Raw genomic sequence first — 17,283 nt, 5'->3', positions numbered from 1 at the left:
TTTAGTTCTGTGTTAACTCTTACATAAGAGGTGCTATCATGATGATATGGATGAATCTATGTAATGAGCTCAGAAATAGTGAAAAACTCCACTTGAAGTAGCGATAAAACCTCATTTATATGCTTTGCATTGTTAATAACTTGGCTATTTGTTACATGTTCCATTTCAAATCTCAGAAAGGTACAAGTCTATTTTGTGGTTTTAAGCATCTTTACAAAGTTTCCAGTTAAAAATGAGTCAATTGTATAGTAAGTGGTCAGGTCTTTGGTGCTTTTTGTGGCTGAGAATTAAATTCCTGATGATGGGCCATGATTCATAATGAAAAGAAACTTGAAAGAAAGTTTATACCTGCTGTGTGCTGTGGGAGGCCCTGGTAGGTTACCTGAGGAGAGCTATGCAATGTTTTTGTATTTGAAATTAACACATCACTTTCAAAGTAGGAGTTTGGGGACCTGTCCGAAGCCATTCCCTATGCCAGAAAATGATGTAATTGGCCAAGGGCCAATGTCATGGTGTGGGAGCCAGTTTCCATTCTGCTTTCAGATTGGTATAACAAATGCTTAAATGAAAAATTGTTGCAGTTCTGATTCTAGCAACTGTTGTAACAAGATTTCTGTTTGTAAGATGAATTGAAAGTTTTTACCTCATTGGCTCTCCAAGTTGCGCTGCTAGTGCTGCTACTGGCACTGGCTTCTTCTAAGCACATTGCAGTTGCCTCTCCTGCAGTGTGCACAGCCACTTTTCTTTTGTATCGGTTTTCTTTTTCAGTATTAAAATATGGGTTCTCAAGCACACTTGCATGAGCTTCTACTTTGGGGGCCTGCTCAAAAGTCAGAAGCACTTTTTCCACTGCTCTAAGAGCTCAGGGAGTTGGGCTTGAATATATTATCCATGTATAGTGTTTTTCAGTAGGAGCAAGACACCGAGCAGTCAGAGGCAGCTGATTATGACTCACTGTCCCACACCCCCGCTCTCAAATGTCTCCATTCTCTTTTCCAAGGAAAGTAACCGTCTTTACCAGCAGATGTCCCTTTGCTTTTTCTTCCACCACAGATTATAAGAGCAGGAAAACTGATGGCAATTTCTTCATGTATAACACAGTTTGTAGTTTCACTGCTAACAGTTGGTAAATAAAGGTCCTGGAGTGATAAGTGAAAATTTTAACAATTTTCTTTTTCCTCAGGTAAATCATTTTTTGGCCAGAAATGATAAATAATCCACAAAATAAGGTGGAAAAACTACAGTGCCTTTAAAGCAGCTGTTAAAACACAAATGTAGAGATGCACTATGTGCCTCTGTGTTCATATACAGCAAACAGAAGTGAGAAGCATCAGCTGATAGCTCTTTTTCTGTGTCAGTTAACAGCAGTGTAGAAATGGATGCCAATTATAAGTAGCTTAATGCAGCACTAGAGCAAACAGATGCGTGTGGAGTTTTTCTTCCACAAGAGCAAACCAAACACAAAGACACTCTAAAAAACACAACCTTTTATAAGTTTATACACTTGATGAGTAGATAGGTCAAAGGATTAAAGTTACAATGACGAAACATCTGCATTCTGCTGGGAATTACAGTTAATACTTATGGGCCAGACTTTTTAAAAATATAGACCTACTGTACGTGGCCTTCCCCTCTTCCTGACAGCGATTACTGTGTTGGGATTTACTCACATCTCTTCTGATACTCTGCATAGATTAGCACAGAACAGTTTGAACATCTGGTCTGGGCGTGATATTCTTCTGTATGTTTTTCTCTACATGCAAAATATTTCTCTCATTAACTCCCAAAAATGAACAAGAAAGTTGGACCAAGTCTAGCTATCAGTCCTCTAAGCCACGGTGGCCAAGCAGAGTGGCAGTATCAAGCTCCATCAACCAGCTGGAGATGAAGGTGACAAAGCAAGTGCCATCTGTGTCCATCCAGGGGAGCCAGGCTCAGGCCTCCACTCAGTGCAGCTCTGACAGGGCAGAGGCCAGGGCAGAGCCTCAATGGGGCCCCAAGGTGGGGCAGGGGGCATTCAGAGAGTGGTCAGGGCTGCCTGGGCCTGTTGGTGCTGTGGATGTGGATTCCACTGCATGTAAAATGTGCCTGGGAAACATCTTCAAAAGATTCTCCAGTGACAGAATGCGTGGAAGAAGTAATTGTGCAACCAATTTTCATAACATCAGGAAGGAGTCAAGAAACACAGTGGTACATTAGGGATGTACATGGATTTATTAGAAAACGTCATAACAGCATTAAAATTGAATAGTGAAACAGTTTCCTTAAAACTGCCTTTTTTTAATTTTAGGCTATAGTCTTCCTACATCAGAGACTGACATGGTAGTAAATAAAATTAATGCCAGACTGTTGGAAATACAGCCTGAAAAAATAGGAGATCTAATATGCTTGTTTCAGGTGCAGCATAATCATAGAATCATATGACATTTTCCATGAATGATCAGCTGAACAAATACAGGATAGACACAAACTGGTATTATAGCAGTTCTTCTAAAAAACTCTGGAAGCTTAATGTAGATTACAAGGTGAATTTGAGTTCAAGGTATTGTGTAAAAGATAAGCACCATACACAAATGTGTGATTACAGCTTGAAAGGCACCGGAAGTAAGCTCTCTGGCAGCCTCAGACAAGTACTGCATCAAATTGTACGAACACCATTTCAAAATAAGTGGAAATGGAGAAAACCCAGGGGAGAGCAATGAGAATAATTAGAAGTTGAGAAAACACAGCATCTGTGGAATGATTGATCTGCTCCAGGGTAGTTTTAGCTAGAGATGATAGAAATCCCTATTAAGCCTATGTGAACCTACAAAAATGTACAAGGCTGAAGCAAATGTAAAAGAAATTACTTTCTTTCTGTGCTGAAGAGGGCAAAATGTAATGAGATGAAATATTAGCAATGCATTTTCAGGTTATGTATTCGGAAAATCTTATTAATGGTGATGGTAATGAAGCAGTGCAATAAATTGCCAAGGGAGCCTGTAAAGTCTCTGTTATGGGATGTCTTCTAAGAAGAAACTATAATGCATGTCAGACATGGCAGCGTTGATCTGGCTTTGGATTACAAGAATGGCTGTTGAATTTACCACCGGTTTTGTGATTTGGTGAAAGCAGACACAGGTCAATTTATATAGTAGGACCTGCTGTTCTCTCTCTTTCTTGCTCAAGCCCATGAAGTTCTGCTATTTCATTTCCAGTTTGAATTACCTTCTATTCCTTTTATTTCCTCTCAAGCGTGCTGTAAAGCTAATATCCCTTCATATATTTGTGAATTGGGATTATGTGGTATTTAATCAAGTGAGAAAATACTATATGTTTTTTGTAGGTTTATTTGAAAAGCAGTGACCTCGGAAGCTCTGTAGATGAAGTAGAGCAACTGATTAGGAAACATGAAGCTTTTGAGAAGCTACTGGCATCACAGGATGAGAAGGTACAGTAAACAAAAAAGGAATATTCTACCAACACAGGAGCTGAAGTAATTCTATTTATTTTTAATGTGGCAACAGATGTGATGTGCCTGATATGCTTGAATCAAAGAAAAAATGGGGAAGTTTAGTGAAATAAGAGACAGAGGAGTGGAGAAAAATATTAAACAATCCATATCCAAGTCTTGTCTGCATTGTCTTGAAGTAGACGGAAAAACCACTTAGAAAATCAAATACTGGGACTTACCAGAAAAAAATACTTAAAGCAGATCATACTGTGTTATGGATACTGGAAGTCTTCAACTTTTCTTCTTAGAAAGATGGTGGCTTTTGAAGTACGTAAAGTACAGTATGTCAGAGTGGATGGTTTGCTAATTATTTAAATTTATGTTTATTATATAATGTCTGTACCAAATTGTCTACTCTCTTTGCATCTATGGAATTGAAGCTGGATTGCTCACCCACACCTAAAGGAATCTGGCTGGTGGCCAGCTGCTGTAATTCACCCATGCTATGGCTAAGCTCTCAAACCTGGGTCTGTGCCTGCTTCCCCAGATGGAATGAGCTCCCAGGTCTGTGCCGGCTCCCTGGCAGACAGGTTGCTTGTGTTGAGAACTACCTTCCAACACCTGATTTCCACAAAACAATAAAATCTGGGCAGTTGTAAGTGTCAGGCTTGCTCCATGACTCCTTGCACCAGCTGATCAGTAGGATAGGGACTCCTGTATCTACAGTTTTATTTCATCTCAGTAATCACAGTGTGCTAAAGTAAGGATGATAAGGAGGTAGTGGATGTGTTGTAGTACTGGGGAAGGTTGTGGGAGGAAATGCTGGTTAACCTGTTCCTAACATTTTTTGCTCCTTCCAGCAAAAAAAAGTTATGGAAATGAGCCTGGATTTTTATTTCTTTAACACCACTTGAAAGCACGGAAGTGACTTTAGATTTATTGCCTTCTCAGATGATGTCTCTTCAAGAACAAGCAAGCAAGCTAGAAAAGGATGGTGGATTGGATGGGCTACAGATCCAGCACAAACTGAACACCATTCTTCAGAGGAAGCAGCAGATCAAGAATCTCTCCCAGAGCAGGAGAGAAAAGCTGCAGACTGCCCTTCTTCTGGCACTTTTCTATCAGAACTTGGCAGAGGTAAGAGAAATTTAGACTGGGATGGGAGTGGAAGAAAGGGGAACTGCTTACCTCTGTTGGATAAAGTGTTTGATCTTGCCAGAGATAGCTGAATTGATAATCTACTCTTAAGATGGCAGCTGCTGTACTGCCATGTTCACATGGTAGGTGAGACAATACCATTGCTGTTACTATACGTACAATTGTTGTGGGATTGTGATCATTAGAGCTACTTTACACATCAGGAGTCCCAATAAAATAAATCCAATCAAAAAGTAACTGCCAGCCACTACTTTATGCTTCCTTTGGTGCAATAGAAAAGGTATTTTAAGACAGAGTAAACACAGTGTGGGAAGAAATATGACAAGGGCACCAAGCTCTACAGTTCTGTAAGTGAACATAGCTCTTCAGCTACTGTAAGCACACCTCTGCAGAACAGGTTAGTCTGTATCCTGTTCTGGCCTTAGTCCTGTGAAAAAAGTAGCTCTATTCCTGGCACGAGGGTTGGAAAGACATAACAGGTCAGTCTTTCAAAGGACAGTACAGTGTGTGTGACTGAAAAATGTTTTAGCATCCAGTGTGCTGGCATAAGCAACGGTACATATAGAAGAAGGGACATTTGCAAGTGCTCTTGCTGGTCTGGTAAGCACTTCTGCTGCTACATCCCTTAGAACGTTCTCCATGTTTTAAATAAAAACTGCAGATACTTGTCACCTCCCAGCCCACCAAAAAAGCACACGTCCTGACAAGTTCAAATTACGGTTGTCAGCAAAGGCCTATCTTACACTTGCTGGTAACAACAACAACAACAAAAAAAAGTTAGAAATAAGTGGCTGTTAAATTCCATTTATAACACAATATATTTAGAACTCCCTCAATAATGATCAAATATTTAAATACCCTCTTCTTTGGCTACACTGATGAGCAAGAGCTGCACTCTGCTTTTTAAAATAAACTTTATTAGGAATTATTTACACAGTGAAAAATTAACCTGTATTATTTAGCCATACCTTTCTTATCACATGGACTGACTGTGATTGGTGGACTGGTTTACCTTGTGGCCCAGCAGTGGATGGAATGCACAGTGCTAACATTTTCAAAAGAACATTGTACCTTGGATGGAAAGGTCATGTAACTGCAAATATCCTCCCTAATGGCGAAACTGTCAATGTGCTCCTAGAGATACAGTCAACCTCCTCACTAGGAATGCTTCTTAATTGCTTCCCATCTCTCTGAAATTGTCAAATCAGTGCTTGGGCTGTGTCCTCCTTCATTCCATCTTCATGAATAACACACAGTACAGCATCTGGTCCTGTATAGTGAGGAATTTCTCTTCTTTCATTCAGCCAGGAGTTCTGTAGAGAGTTTTTGCCCTCAAACTAACTACTCATTTAGTCTGTCAATCTAAATTCATTGCCTCCTGCTTTAGAATGTGAATGCCACCAAGGAATTAAAAAAAATTCTTACAGTAATATTTCCATTCCTCTTTGGTTGAATGGAACATTTAACTTAAATTTAATGATGTTCTGAGTGTGTATGAGTTCATTTATGAGAACAGTCCCCAGAGGAGAGTTAAATTGCGGAGATGAGTTTTGAATTTAGTTGTGCAATCAGTGAGGTCATTGCTTATTCTTACTTACTGGGAGTCTCCTTCTCTAGGAATATTCAGAACTTGCCTGGATGCTTTCCTATGTGACTTACTCTTGGTAACCTGCTTAATCAGGGTGGTTTGACTCAATAATCTCCAGAGGTCCCTTCCAACCCCTACAATTCTGTGATTCTGTGATAGTACAGATCCCACCCTCCTGAAAATTCTTACTCCTGAATTCATTTTAAGTAGTTTCCACTGATCAAAAAGTTTTTTGTGTGTGTCAGCAGAAAGCAGAGATCACAGTCAAGGTTAAAAATCTTCCAGTTACCCTCCAGAAGTTAACACATCAATACAAGATCAACACAGTCCTTGATTACTGATGACCAGAATGGAGAGCCTAATGTCATATGGTCCATTTAGAAAGCTAGCTGCTGCAGTTTGTACTACTGTCAGGACATAGTACTTTGTCATTGCAAGCTTTGTGTAGAAACAAACTCAAGACTTCACGTGCTTGCAGCTCACGGAATAGGTCACACTCTCCTAGAAAGTGGCTCTGAAACAGACTTCTAGACTATCCTATTGCCACAGTATGACAGTCAATCCTATACACATCAATCTTAATGTAGAAGGCAAATGAGTAGGTTGCTACTTAGAAATATGTGTAGTTACTTAAGTTATTGCAGAGGAATGATCATGCAGTTCAAAGCCTTGACTTCTAAAGCTGTCTCTGAATTTTAATGCTGACTGTGAAACTTGCTCATCATATTATTGGTACTTAACTTCCTTTCCCTTTCATCCTCTGTAGAAGAGAATAACATTTACTTATTTGTTTCAAAGGAGTGAGAGAGAATTATAAATATCTGGAGCATGCACAGCCCTGTATATGCTTGAAATACTTCTGTTAATGAAAAATCATTTACATTTTGAAAATGTAGATTTCTAAATTGATACTGCCCACATTTTTTATGAGTCTCATTGAAATAAGACTGTTCTCATGTACCTGCAGTGAGTATAGCACTAGTCTCACTGTCCTTGTCTTCAATAAACTGAGAATAAATTAAGCCACTAAGAGTGCAGATGAGATTTTTTTATAGTTTTGTTCTGCTCTTGCCTGTTATTAAAAAGTAGGAGAGAAATTGCCCTTTGAGTGGCAATGTGCAGGGAATACATTAGTTTCCCAGCATAACTGCATGGATGAGCTTCTCTCATTCAAATGAGAAGTCAGTTAAAGTGACCTCAAAGTGTTAATATGTGTCTGGGTAACGGGAGAAGGCCCTAGTTTGTGAGGAGGGTGTCAGAAATGAAAACTGCAAATGACCGTTTGCTGTCCTGGACAACCTCGACATAAGGCAAAAGAGTCCTCTTAGAATCTCTAACTGTACTTTGGAGGGAAATGTTTTCAGGAGAATGTGCTGCTAGTGAAAGCAATTTTTACTATTGTTTGTAAAATTTCAGCAGCTGAAACAACACTTAAAATTTTTAATTAACTGAGAAAATCTTCCAGTTGTCAGCTGTTGTGTGCAGTACAGTACCACAAGGACAGCCAAGATGCTTTGAAACTGATAAGACTGGCTTCAGTTTGCTATTCTGTAGTCAAAATTTTTGGGAACTGAAGAGGTCTGAGGAGAACGGAGTCAATTACAGTGTATGTCAAGTGTTCCGTTGTGTGCTTTGATGGACAGAAAATATTTATGTCAATGCAAAGTGATTAAGTTTAGCGAACTATTAAAAAAAAAAGTGGAAAAGTCACTATCCTCTTGTCCATTTTCTTCTGCATAAGTTTAAGCCCCGTAAGAAAGAATTTTCTGGGAGAAATGTGTTAACCTTTGCATTATTAGTCTTCATGGTTCAGCTGGTGGTGTGAATGTGATGTTCCTGATTAGAGTATTTCAAATGTTATGAAGTGTAAAAGCAAAGAGACTAATGTTTGCTTTCAAATAATCTGACTAGTGCTTTGATATATCAGTAAGGCTTTATTGCTTATTTTCCATTTAGATCTCACAATATCTCTGAGATAAGAAATGTTAACATTCTTTTATAGGTGAGACATAGAATTTTTAAGAATCTTAAACCAGCTTACAGGTAGGTCAATGACAATGATAGGAGATGAAACTCAGAGCCCTAAATCCAAGGCTCAGCTGCCACAAGCTCATTTGAAATATATCTACCATGTTAAGGCAGCATATCTGCTTAAGAATTCACTGTATCTAACCTGGAAGTTTGCATAATATGTTTACAACTTGTGATTAAAATTTGGGGCATTCAAGGAAATTTTTTATTATTCTTGTTGTCGGATAAAAAAATATTTTCATTCTTATCTGCTTTTATTTCCTTTCAAGTAGAATAGTTCAGAAACTGGAGAGCCCAGGCATAGGGAACTTCATAGAACAACGTACTGGGAGGAGGCCCCAGGATGACATGTAGTTGTCATGCTAACTTGAGTGCTTCACACTGCTGCAGGCAGAAGACTGGATCAGTGAGCGCATGCAGAAGCTAGAGGATCCTTCCATACAAGATCCCAGCAACCTGCAGGACAAAATGAAGCTGCTGCAGAAACATCAGGTCTTTGAGGCAGAGATTCTAGCAAATGAAGAAATCATCACAGCAGTTAATAAGGTAACTCTAGCACTCTGCTAGTGTTTTTACAAGTCACTGCAGATTATCTAAGATGGAATGAGAAGGATGTATAGCTTCCTCGCTGTCTCTACCATTTTTTTCTACTTGTATGACAAGAACCCAGTTATTATGCCATGGAAATGGAATCCCATTAATTTAAAACAGAGAGATGTCTTAATTTCTCTCTCCAGGGGATTTCCATCTTTCCTTATTGTCCAAAGAGAAGGATATCACCAACTTATCCCTTACCTGAGGGTGATTACTCCCACAAAAAGTAAATAGAATTTCATGCTCAGTTGCTGAACAAACCATTGAAACTGGGCAAATCATATCACTGAAGAGTACAGTAATCTGTAATCCCTCTCTTGTGCTCTCACTCCATGAATGTCATCCTTGGCAGGTGTATATTCAAATCTAGTGTGCTTGATTAGCTTCCGCATCTAAGAGTGTTACAGCTGAGCAGTATTGCTTGGGAGCTGAGAAATTACATTAGTAAGTAATTGTACAGTGCAGGTTAGGAAAGTGGCAGTCCTTCTAGAAAAGTCATGTAACATAGTAATCACATTAGAAGTTAGTAGTAACATTCATTTCTAATTCCCTCCCCTGAATGTGAAGAAAGGAGAAGCCCTGGTTTCAGTGGGCCACCCAAAATCGGGGGAGATCCGCCGCCAGATACGCATGCTTCAGGAGCGTTGGGAGAAGTTGAAGAGAGCTGTTGCTGCCCGCGGAAAGATGCTGGAGGATAGCCGAGATTTCCTGGAATTTCTCCAGAAAGTGGACCAGGTGGAAGCCTGGATCAGGGAAAAGGTAAACGAATTCTAATATTTAAACCAAGCAGCACACTAGAGACTTGCTATATCACAACAAATATGTGTTAATGTATGTCAACTTCCAGGCCATTTTCTTAGGGCATTCTTCATGAGAGATGTGCTCTACAAACAATACGGAAGGAATAATTAAATAGATTCTAAAACTTTTCTGGAGAGTTTCCGTGCCAGATTTGGTTGAACAGTACTAGCGCATCACATGTAAAATGTGCACATAAAGAAGTTGTGATTATTTTTCTTGTGCATCTCTGTCAAAACAGACATAAAAGCACACTAGAATAGAAGGAACTTCAAGCATGTGGCAACTGGCATTCAGTCTCATTGTGTGTCAAATCTGAAAGTTTCTCTTTGTAACAATAAAGGAAGAGTCACTTAATTCAGTAAGTTTTCATTCAGAGGCTGTTTCGTAATCAGTAATGGATTGTAAAAGGAGTTGGGACTAAGTCTCATCATCATCTAAAGATCAGAAGTGACTACTTCAGAAGTTGTAGGTCAGTGACTCATGGAGAAAATTACAGAACTTTTTGCAGCACCATAAGCAATAATGTCTTGTATTCTTGTACTCTTAGCCTGAATGTTTGTGTATCTACTGCTTCTTTCCTCAGGAAGTCATGATTAACATAGGTGATGTGGGAAATGACTATGAACACTGTCTGCAGCTCATGAAGAAACTGAATGAGTTCCGTGGAGCAACATCAGGGGTAAGAGGTGTTTTCCTTGTCTGTTTCCACATTCCTTATGTTGCTAGAAGCAGCAGTTAACTTTTTAGCTCAGCAGCATATTCAGATAGTAAATACAATTCCATTGCTCCAAGAAGATGGAAGATCAGCGAAGTAGGAAGCATTACCACCTTCTGAGCTATCAAAATGATTTTCAGCTCTCACTGGGAGAGCTGTGAGATCATCTATCAAGATGATACATTTGTAGTAGCCTCTCTTTCTCTCTGTACGAACTGTACAGATGTGGACAAACAAGTCTCCATGTCACGCAGGAATGATCTCTGTGCTGACTTGCTAGTCTGGTCTGTTAGGCCTATTAGGACTTCAAAAGTGAGGTTTAATGTGCACTCATAATATTATCTTCATCCTGTTTGCCTTTTATACTAGTTACGAGCCACTGTATTGCCAGCTCCCATCTTCTCCTTCTGTTGCCTAATAGCGGAACACAACAATCTTCTTCTGTGCAAAATAAAAGCATAAATGTGCCTGACACCTGGGAGAAAACTCTGAGCTCCCCTTTCCAGAACCCAGCATGATTTTCTGCAACAGTGCATTAGTATAGGATCTGATCAGAAAGCCAAAACATTTAGTCTAGGTTTCCCCACTAGACAAATCTGAGAGTAGGGCAGGGATCAACTATCCCACATTGATGGTTGCCAGGTTATCTACTCAAATTCTGTTATATTGTGTTGCTAGCTCCCAGGAGAGGAGACTGAGGTTCCTGAAGAAGCAATGTGTGGCTGTCTACTGGTTTATCTTGTTTACTTTGTGGCTGTTCGTAATACTGAAGTACATATGGAAATAGACATGTTGGTATGAATGTAGCATAAATAAAATTCAATTTGAATAAATACTTCTATTAAAAAGAAATTCCTGGCATCTGGCAGCTGTGCTTCTACTACTCCAGTGATTAATGTCTCCCCTTTAAGCCTATGATTTACTGGTCTTTCAAAAATATAGAATATTTTTGAATCCTGGAGCAGTATTCTGTGTTGACTATCCATCATGCTTCAAAAGAGTTATCCACTATAGTCCAGAGGATATATTTGCAATGTGCAAATATTATCCTTCCTGTAGTATATATGTTACATGGGAAGCAAATTGAAAGGCTTAGCATACCTTTCAGTGATGTTGCTTTAGAAGAAAAAGCAATGACATGTCTTACTATCCAATTTATGGATTGTCTTGGTTTCTCTAGGCTATATAGATTTTAAGGCTATTGTCCACAATACAGAAAGAACTTCTGGACAGATGCCTATCTAAAGTGAGGAGCCACAAGTCTTTTATCTGTTTGATGAAGGAACAATCTGCCACATTTCAGTTGTTTCACGGCAATCACCTGTGTAACCAGCAGCTGCAGCTATATTTCCTGAACATGTGAGCCCCTGCTGGAATGCTTGGCTTAGAAGAAAAGCTCTAAGAGTCTTTATGTAGTCCTAAATCATTGCTGAATCTATGTACCATCACTACGCAGTGTATCATCGCTGACGTCCTTTCTTGCTTGAACTGTCAACTCATCTGGGACTGATAACAACAGTGAGATAATAGAGCTGATTTTCTGAATTTTCTGGTAGTGAGGTATAAATCTTGCTTGTTGCTGCTATTGTTGTTTTGCATGTGTCAGACTTGGTCAAAAGCATTTTGAACATACACCTGAATTCCTTTTCTCACTTTACAGGAGACAACAGTGGATGATGCTCACATCAAGGCTATCAATGCCTTGGCCATGAAACTGGAGAGACAAAACAAGGAAGAGACAAAGACAATATACCAGCGCCGGAAGCAGCTCAATGAGAAGTGAGTATGCTTTAAAATCTTCTACATAAAATGAAAACAGGAAGGTAGGATGAGGTATTTTAGTTGGGCTGGGCTAAGTGGAGTAATATATGCTTTCTTTAACATCATGACTACCAAACTTCATGCACTAGAGCTGCCTTTCAAGACTCCACAGCAGTTAGCCAAAAGGATTTTTTATCCTGCAGGGCCAAAGTCGTGCATCTGTCCTTGGAGACAAACATGCTTTTTCACTGCATTTTACAGACTATGTCCATGAAGCTAAGACACTTCCATGTGTTCAAAAAGTTGCCCTGGCAAAGTGCATATTGTTTCTGCTACTTCACAGCCCACTAGTTTTGGTAATTTAAGGAAACTGCATCAGGGCTTCATAGTTTTTACTTTCTATGCCATCCTGAAAAACTTGGAACAAATATAGCCAGATAGTTTCATCAGGCTGATGCTTTATGCTGCATCTGCTATTGCGTGGAAGTGGGGATCAGCACACAATGTAGCTCAGAAATCTAGTCTTTTTTACTTAGAGCTGAGCATTATGAAACTCGGTTGTGGAAGTTTTCACCTCTGAAATACACTCCTAAAATATTATTTTCCAATAAAAGGTGGAACAGTTTCCATGGTAACCTGAATGCATACAGGAGGAAGTTAGAAGGAGCCCTAGAGATTCATGCCTTAATCCGAGAAATTGATGACATCACAGAGAGAATTACTGAGAAGGTGAGTTCCCAGATTTACATTAATTGACATGGGAAAAATGTTCTATTTTCTGAGTGATAAACCCAGGCATATGTATTACTGAAGATATACTGACTATCTAGCAGTGTCCCTTAACAGTTTTCTATGTATCAAGTCTGCAGGAAGGCATTAAATACATTGCAGATTACCAGTCCTTAAAGCACTCAACATTAAAAAGGTATCTTTGAAATGTATTGTGAGAAAGTACAGATTAGAGTCTGCAAGAAGAAGGGTAGTTGAAGACAACATCCTAATGGAAGGTTACGGGGAAAATGAAGCTGGATTCTTCTTGGAGACTCATATTAAAAGAGTGAGAGTCGGTGGGTACAAGCTGCAACAAGAGAAGTTCCAAGTAGATGTTACGTGGGGAAAAAAATTGCAACGAGAGATAAAATACTGGAATCATAGAATCATAGAATGGCTTGGGTGGGAACGGTCCCCAAGGATCATCATGTTCCAACCCGCCTGCCACAGGAGTTACCCAGAGAGCCTGTGGGGTTTGTCTTTGGAAACACTCAAATCTCTACCACGCTCTGAGAAATCTGAGCAGATGCCCCTGCTTTGAGCAGCAGCTGAACTTGATCACTTACATGAAGTCCCTTTCAATTTAAAATATTATATTATTCTATGGTTCTAATGAATGTTCTCTAATCAAATTGTATTTCCTGTTAAAAAGTACTTTCAACATTGGTGACTAGGTGCTATGTTCAAAGTACTCATTCAGGTTTTCTACCACTGTCAGTGGAAACAAGGAAGGACTTTCAGAGCTCAGGGTGCCTAATCTATAGCAAATGTCCTCTTGAGGATGTGATGAATTACGCTCTGGTGCTGCTTCCTTCTTTCTACCAACTGCAAGGAGAATTAGACTATAAATTAAGCTGCATTGTCTTTATATTTATAGATATCTGCATGTGGTCTGTAGGATACAAATCTGAGATCTGGGACTGTTGTCTGTTTCTTGCTGGGTTACTGATACAGGTGTATATCTCCTTCAGACCGTGCAGAGCCAAGTAAATTTTGAATACCAAAAGTAAGTTAGATGAGCTACCATAGAACTTGTCCTGAATTAACTATCCACTTAGTTTGAATGTAGCAACTTCCAGTGTTCCAGATTCAAAGCTAGTTTGTTCAGCAGTAGCTTGCTTATCTCTCCCTGCTGTGCAATGTAGGCAAATATGCAACCTTGATAAGTTGTATAAAAATCTCATTTATTTTTTTCTTCATATGGAGGTACAAATGCCTACTCTGGTTTCTAATTTTGAGATTAATAGAAGAAGACTATATAAAAACTAATGATTTCATGGATTTAACAAATACTGTTTTATTGAACTGTAAGTCAGTAGTCAAAGACATGGAGGGGGTACTTCAGGTTACAAGACCATTGGTTTGAAATTTTTATAACAACTTTTACGAATGTATTTCTTTATTGTCTGTGATTTCATTTCTGGTAGGGTTCTGAGAATTGATTTTTTTTCCATATTTTTGTGAAACATGAGTCTTGCAAATTTCTGCACCATGACTGAATGGGAAATATTTGGCTATTCTCAGCTATGGGGGAAAAAAAATGAGAAAACAAAGGTTGAGAAGTGTAGGGAAGCATTCCTGCCTTTCTGTTCAACATGGGAATGCCTAGAGGCATCTTATGTAGAACTGTGAATATTCAGAGTTCTTTTTCCATTTCTGTTGAGAGTGCAGACATAAAGAGCTCTATAGGTATTTAAAAAGACAATAAGAGCATTCCAAGGGCAATGAAAAGAAGGGAAGAAGGAAGCAATTTGAAAGAAGTAAAATATGACCCTTCTAGTTTGTGTCATCTTCACCATTTACACTTCCTGTATCCCTCCAGAGTGTCCTGATACAAGCACTGGATTATGGGAAAGATGTAGAAAGTGTGGAAAACCTTATTCGAAGACATGAAGAGATGGAAAGAGAAATCAATGTTATTAAGTCCAAAATAGAGGTAAGAAGTGCAAAAGTACAAAGGATACTATAAAAATTTCTTTCTTCTTGGAAATTTGATGCAAGCCCTGGCATGTCTCTTCAGATCCATGAGTTGTACTGCAATGCAGTTTAGAACTGAAACACAAAATCACAGCTCACGTAGTTTTCTGATATAGTTGTCAAAGCCCAAAATCTTAGGTTATAATTCCCCGATCAGCTCTTGCTGTTGTAAATTGTCCAGTCTGCATGGTTTAGGACTAATCTGAGCATTAACTACAGTCCTGAGTTCCTATATAATTACATATTAAAAAGAAATGTTTTCAGTTGAGCAGCAGTAGAAGAAATCCCATACCATTGTCTCACCATTTGCACTGTTGGCCAAAATAGTTTCATATGGAACATATTTTTGCAAACTTTCTTTAAATCTTTCCTTCACAATAGTAAGCAAATTGTGACAATATATACCTTAACAGACTATGCCTTTCTCGGTAACTCTCATCTGAAATGTGGGTGATTGCTAGTCAGCATTGCACAGATAGCACGAGCAAGGCTGTTGCAGGGCAATATTGCATGGAAACTCAGAAAGATGAGCAAGGTTTTTAATGCTGCCACAGATACCATGTAAAAAGTATAGTATCTGTACTTTTCTTATGGATTAAAACTGGTCTGGTATGTTCTCCTTTCTGCCTAGTTAAAATTCTTCATTTTTATTAAGTTGATGTAGATGTAGAAGAAAGATAACAAATATAAACCTGAGTTGGTGAGTGTTCGTGACTGTTCAGGCTGTTAATGAAAACAGCGTCAACCAAAAGCCCACGCTGAAAGTAGTGTGCTGAACAAGATACAAAGGACTCTTGAGTCTTCTGCTAACGGGCAAATCTGGTTGCTTCTGTTACTTGTCTTATCTCGACAGCTCCTGTTACCTATCACAGTCAGATTAGGATAATAGAGGTTATGACTACCCCTTCATTTTCCACTTTGTTTGTCCCCATTCTACAAAATTGCTTTCTTAATTGTAAATTAACATTTGTGTGTGTGAAACAAAACAATTGTATCTTTCTTCACTTGGATGGAATCCACATATATATTTTGTGCGTATAATAACATATATTTTACTATTATAATCTAAGTATTCACTTTTGAAAACTAGGATCTTAAAATGAACTAGTTCTGAAAGGCAAATTCAGGAATGAACATAAGCTTTTTTTGGCATAAATTCACCCCACTATAAATCTCTTTCCAGCCATTGGAATTGGAATCTTTCCGCCTTTCCACAAGGAATCCATCCATAAATGACAAACTGACTATGAAGCAACAGGAGATGAAAAACAACTGGCTACGACTCCAGGGACAGGCCAAACAAAGGTAAAGGCTTTTTGTGGTCTGAATATCTCTCATCGAGTGCAAAGCTATTCCCTGGGTTATCAAGTCTACTTGTTAGGGGATTTCCAAAAGTTTTTGAAGGTCCTTTCAAAGCTTATACAGGCAGCTAGGACATCTCCATTTGGAACAAGGGTGACAGTACAACAAAAGTTCTACAGATGTGACTTCAGGAAAGTTAGTCCAATGACTTCCTAGCTTATCCCACTAAAATAATGTTACTAAAATGCCTCCAGGCTATCGGAATACAACTGTCACAAACCTTTTGTGAAATACTTATTTTTTGATGTTTCTAGAATATTTTTTTTCTTGAATCTTTTCAAAACAAGAAAGACTTAGGCCTGAGCAGGAATTGTTTCTGGAAACGACAGATGTAAGGGTTTTTACCTTTTTAATCCTAATGAACTGTCATATAAAAGAAGGTAAGTCTGTTGTCTCCAAGGCAGCATGCATCTGTGTAATTTTGGTTTAATGTGAAAATGGTTAGGAGCAGCAAGGGAAAGCTAGGAAGCTTGAATTCACTTCAGTTGTCTTCTCATAGGATACCTTACTCTGCAAATGGGGAGGTAATGGGAACTAGACAAGTCTGTGTTGTATAATGCTAAACTGTACATTACATTGCAGGAAAGAGAAGCTGGCAGCCTCATATCAGTTGCAGAAGTTTAACTTTGAGATGAAGGAAATTACAGATTGGATTCAAAACATCAGAGGCTTAATGGAAGCAGGGGGGCTTCCTAAAAGCCTAAATGAAGCGGAAAGCACGATTGAGGAGCATCAGCAGAGAAAGGCAAGTATCATTATTGCTTCCAATTGAATATACTTATCTAGAGGGTGGCAACTCTGCCCACGGCAGCGGGGTTGAAACCTTGATGATCTTTGAGGCTCATTCCAACACAAGCCATTCTATGATTCTATGGTATTTGCAGTCTTTCTTATGGGAATTAAATGCTGCAGACACAGCAGAATTTCTGCTGCATGAATTGACACTAACATGGTGAAAAGTCTGTTTCCACTAACAGGCTAGTGACAGAAATCACCTAAAAACTGATAGAACTTTATCCCATGGGCTATTTAGGAGCTCATTTCCCAGGAAGCCACATTACCAGTCACTACTTCTGCTATCCAAACCTGCAG

General features: G+C 38.9%; 1 protein-coding gene across 1 annotated transcript in view; it reads left to right on the top strand.

The window, feature by feature from the left end:
• SPTBN5 (spectrin beta, non-erythrocytic 5) overlaps positions 1 to 17,283 on the top strand; it is a 97,440-nt gene that overhangs the window by 54,094 nt on the left and 26,063 nt on the right. Inside the window, exons 36-45 of the mRNA XM_021402228.1 lie at positions 3,326 to 3,430; positions 4,385 to 4,570; positions 8,601 to 8,756; positions 9,372 to 9,563; positions 10,189 to 10,284; positions 11,981 to 12,099; positions 12,696 to 12,810; positions 14,675 to 14,788; positions 16,013 to 16,134; positions 16,774 to 16,936. Of these exons, the coding sequence (XP_021257903.1) occupies positions 3,326 to 3,430; positions 4,385 to 4,570; positions 8,601 to 8,756; positions 9,372 to 9,563; positions 10,189 to 10,284; positions 11,981 to 12,099; positions 12,696 to 12,810; positions 14,675 to 14,788; positions 16,013 to 16,134; positions 16,774 to 16,936 (1,368 nt within the window). The remainder of the gene's footprint in view (positions 1 to 3,325; positions 3,431 to 4,384; positions 4,571 to 8,600; positions 8,757 to 9,371; positions 9,564 to 10,188; positions 10,285 to 11,980; positions 12,100 to 12,695; positions 12,811 to 14,674; positions 14,789 to 16,012; positions 16,135 to 16,773; positions 16,937 to 17,283) is intronic.

The sequence above is a fragment of the Numida meleagris genome, chromosome 6, assembly GCF_002078875.1.
Source record: "Numida meleagris isolate 19003 breed g44 Domestic line chromosome 6, NumMel1.0, whole genome shotgun sequence".
Taxonomy (NCBI): domain Eukaryota; kingdom Metazoa; phylum Chordata; class Aves; order Galliformes; family Numididae; genus Numida; species Numida meleagris.
This window is presented reverse-complemented; position numbering and strand designations above follow the sequence as displayed.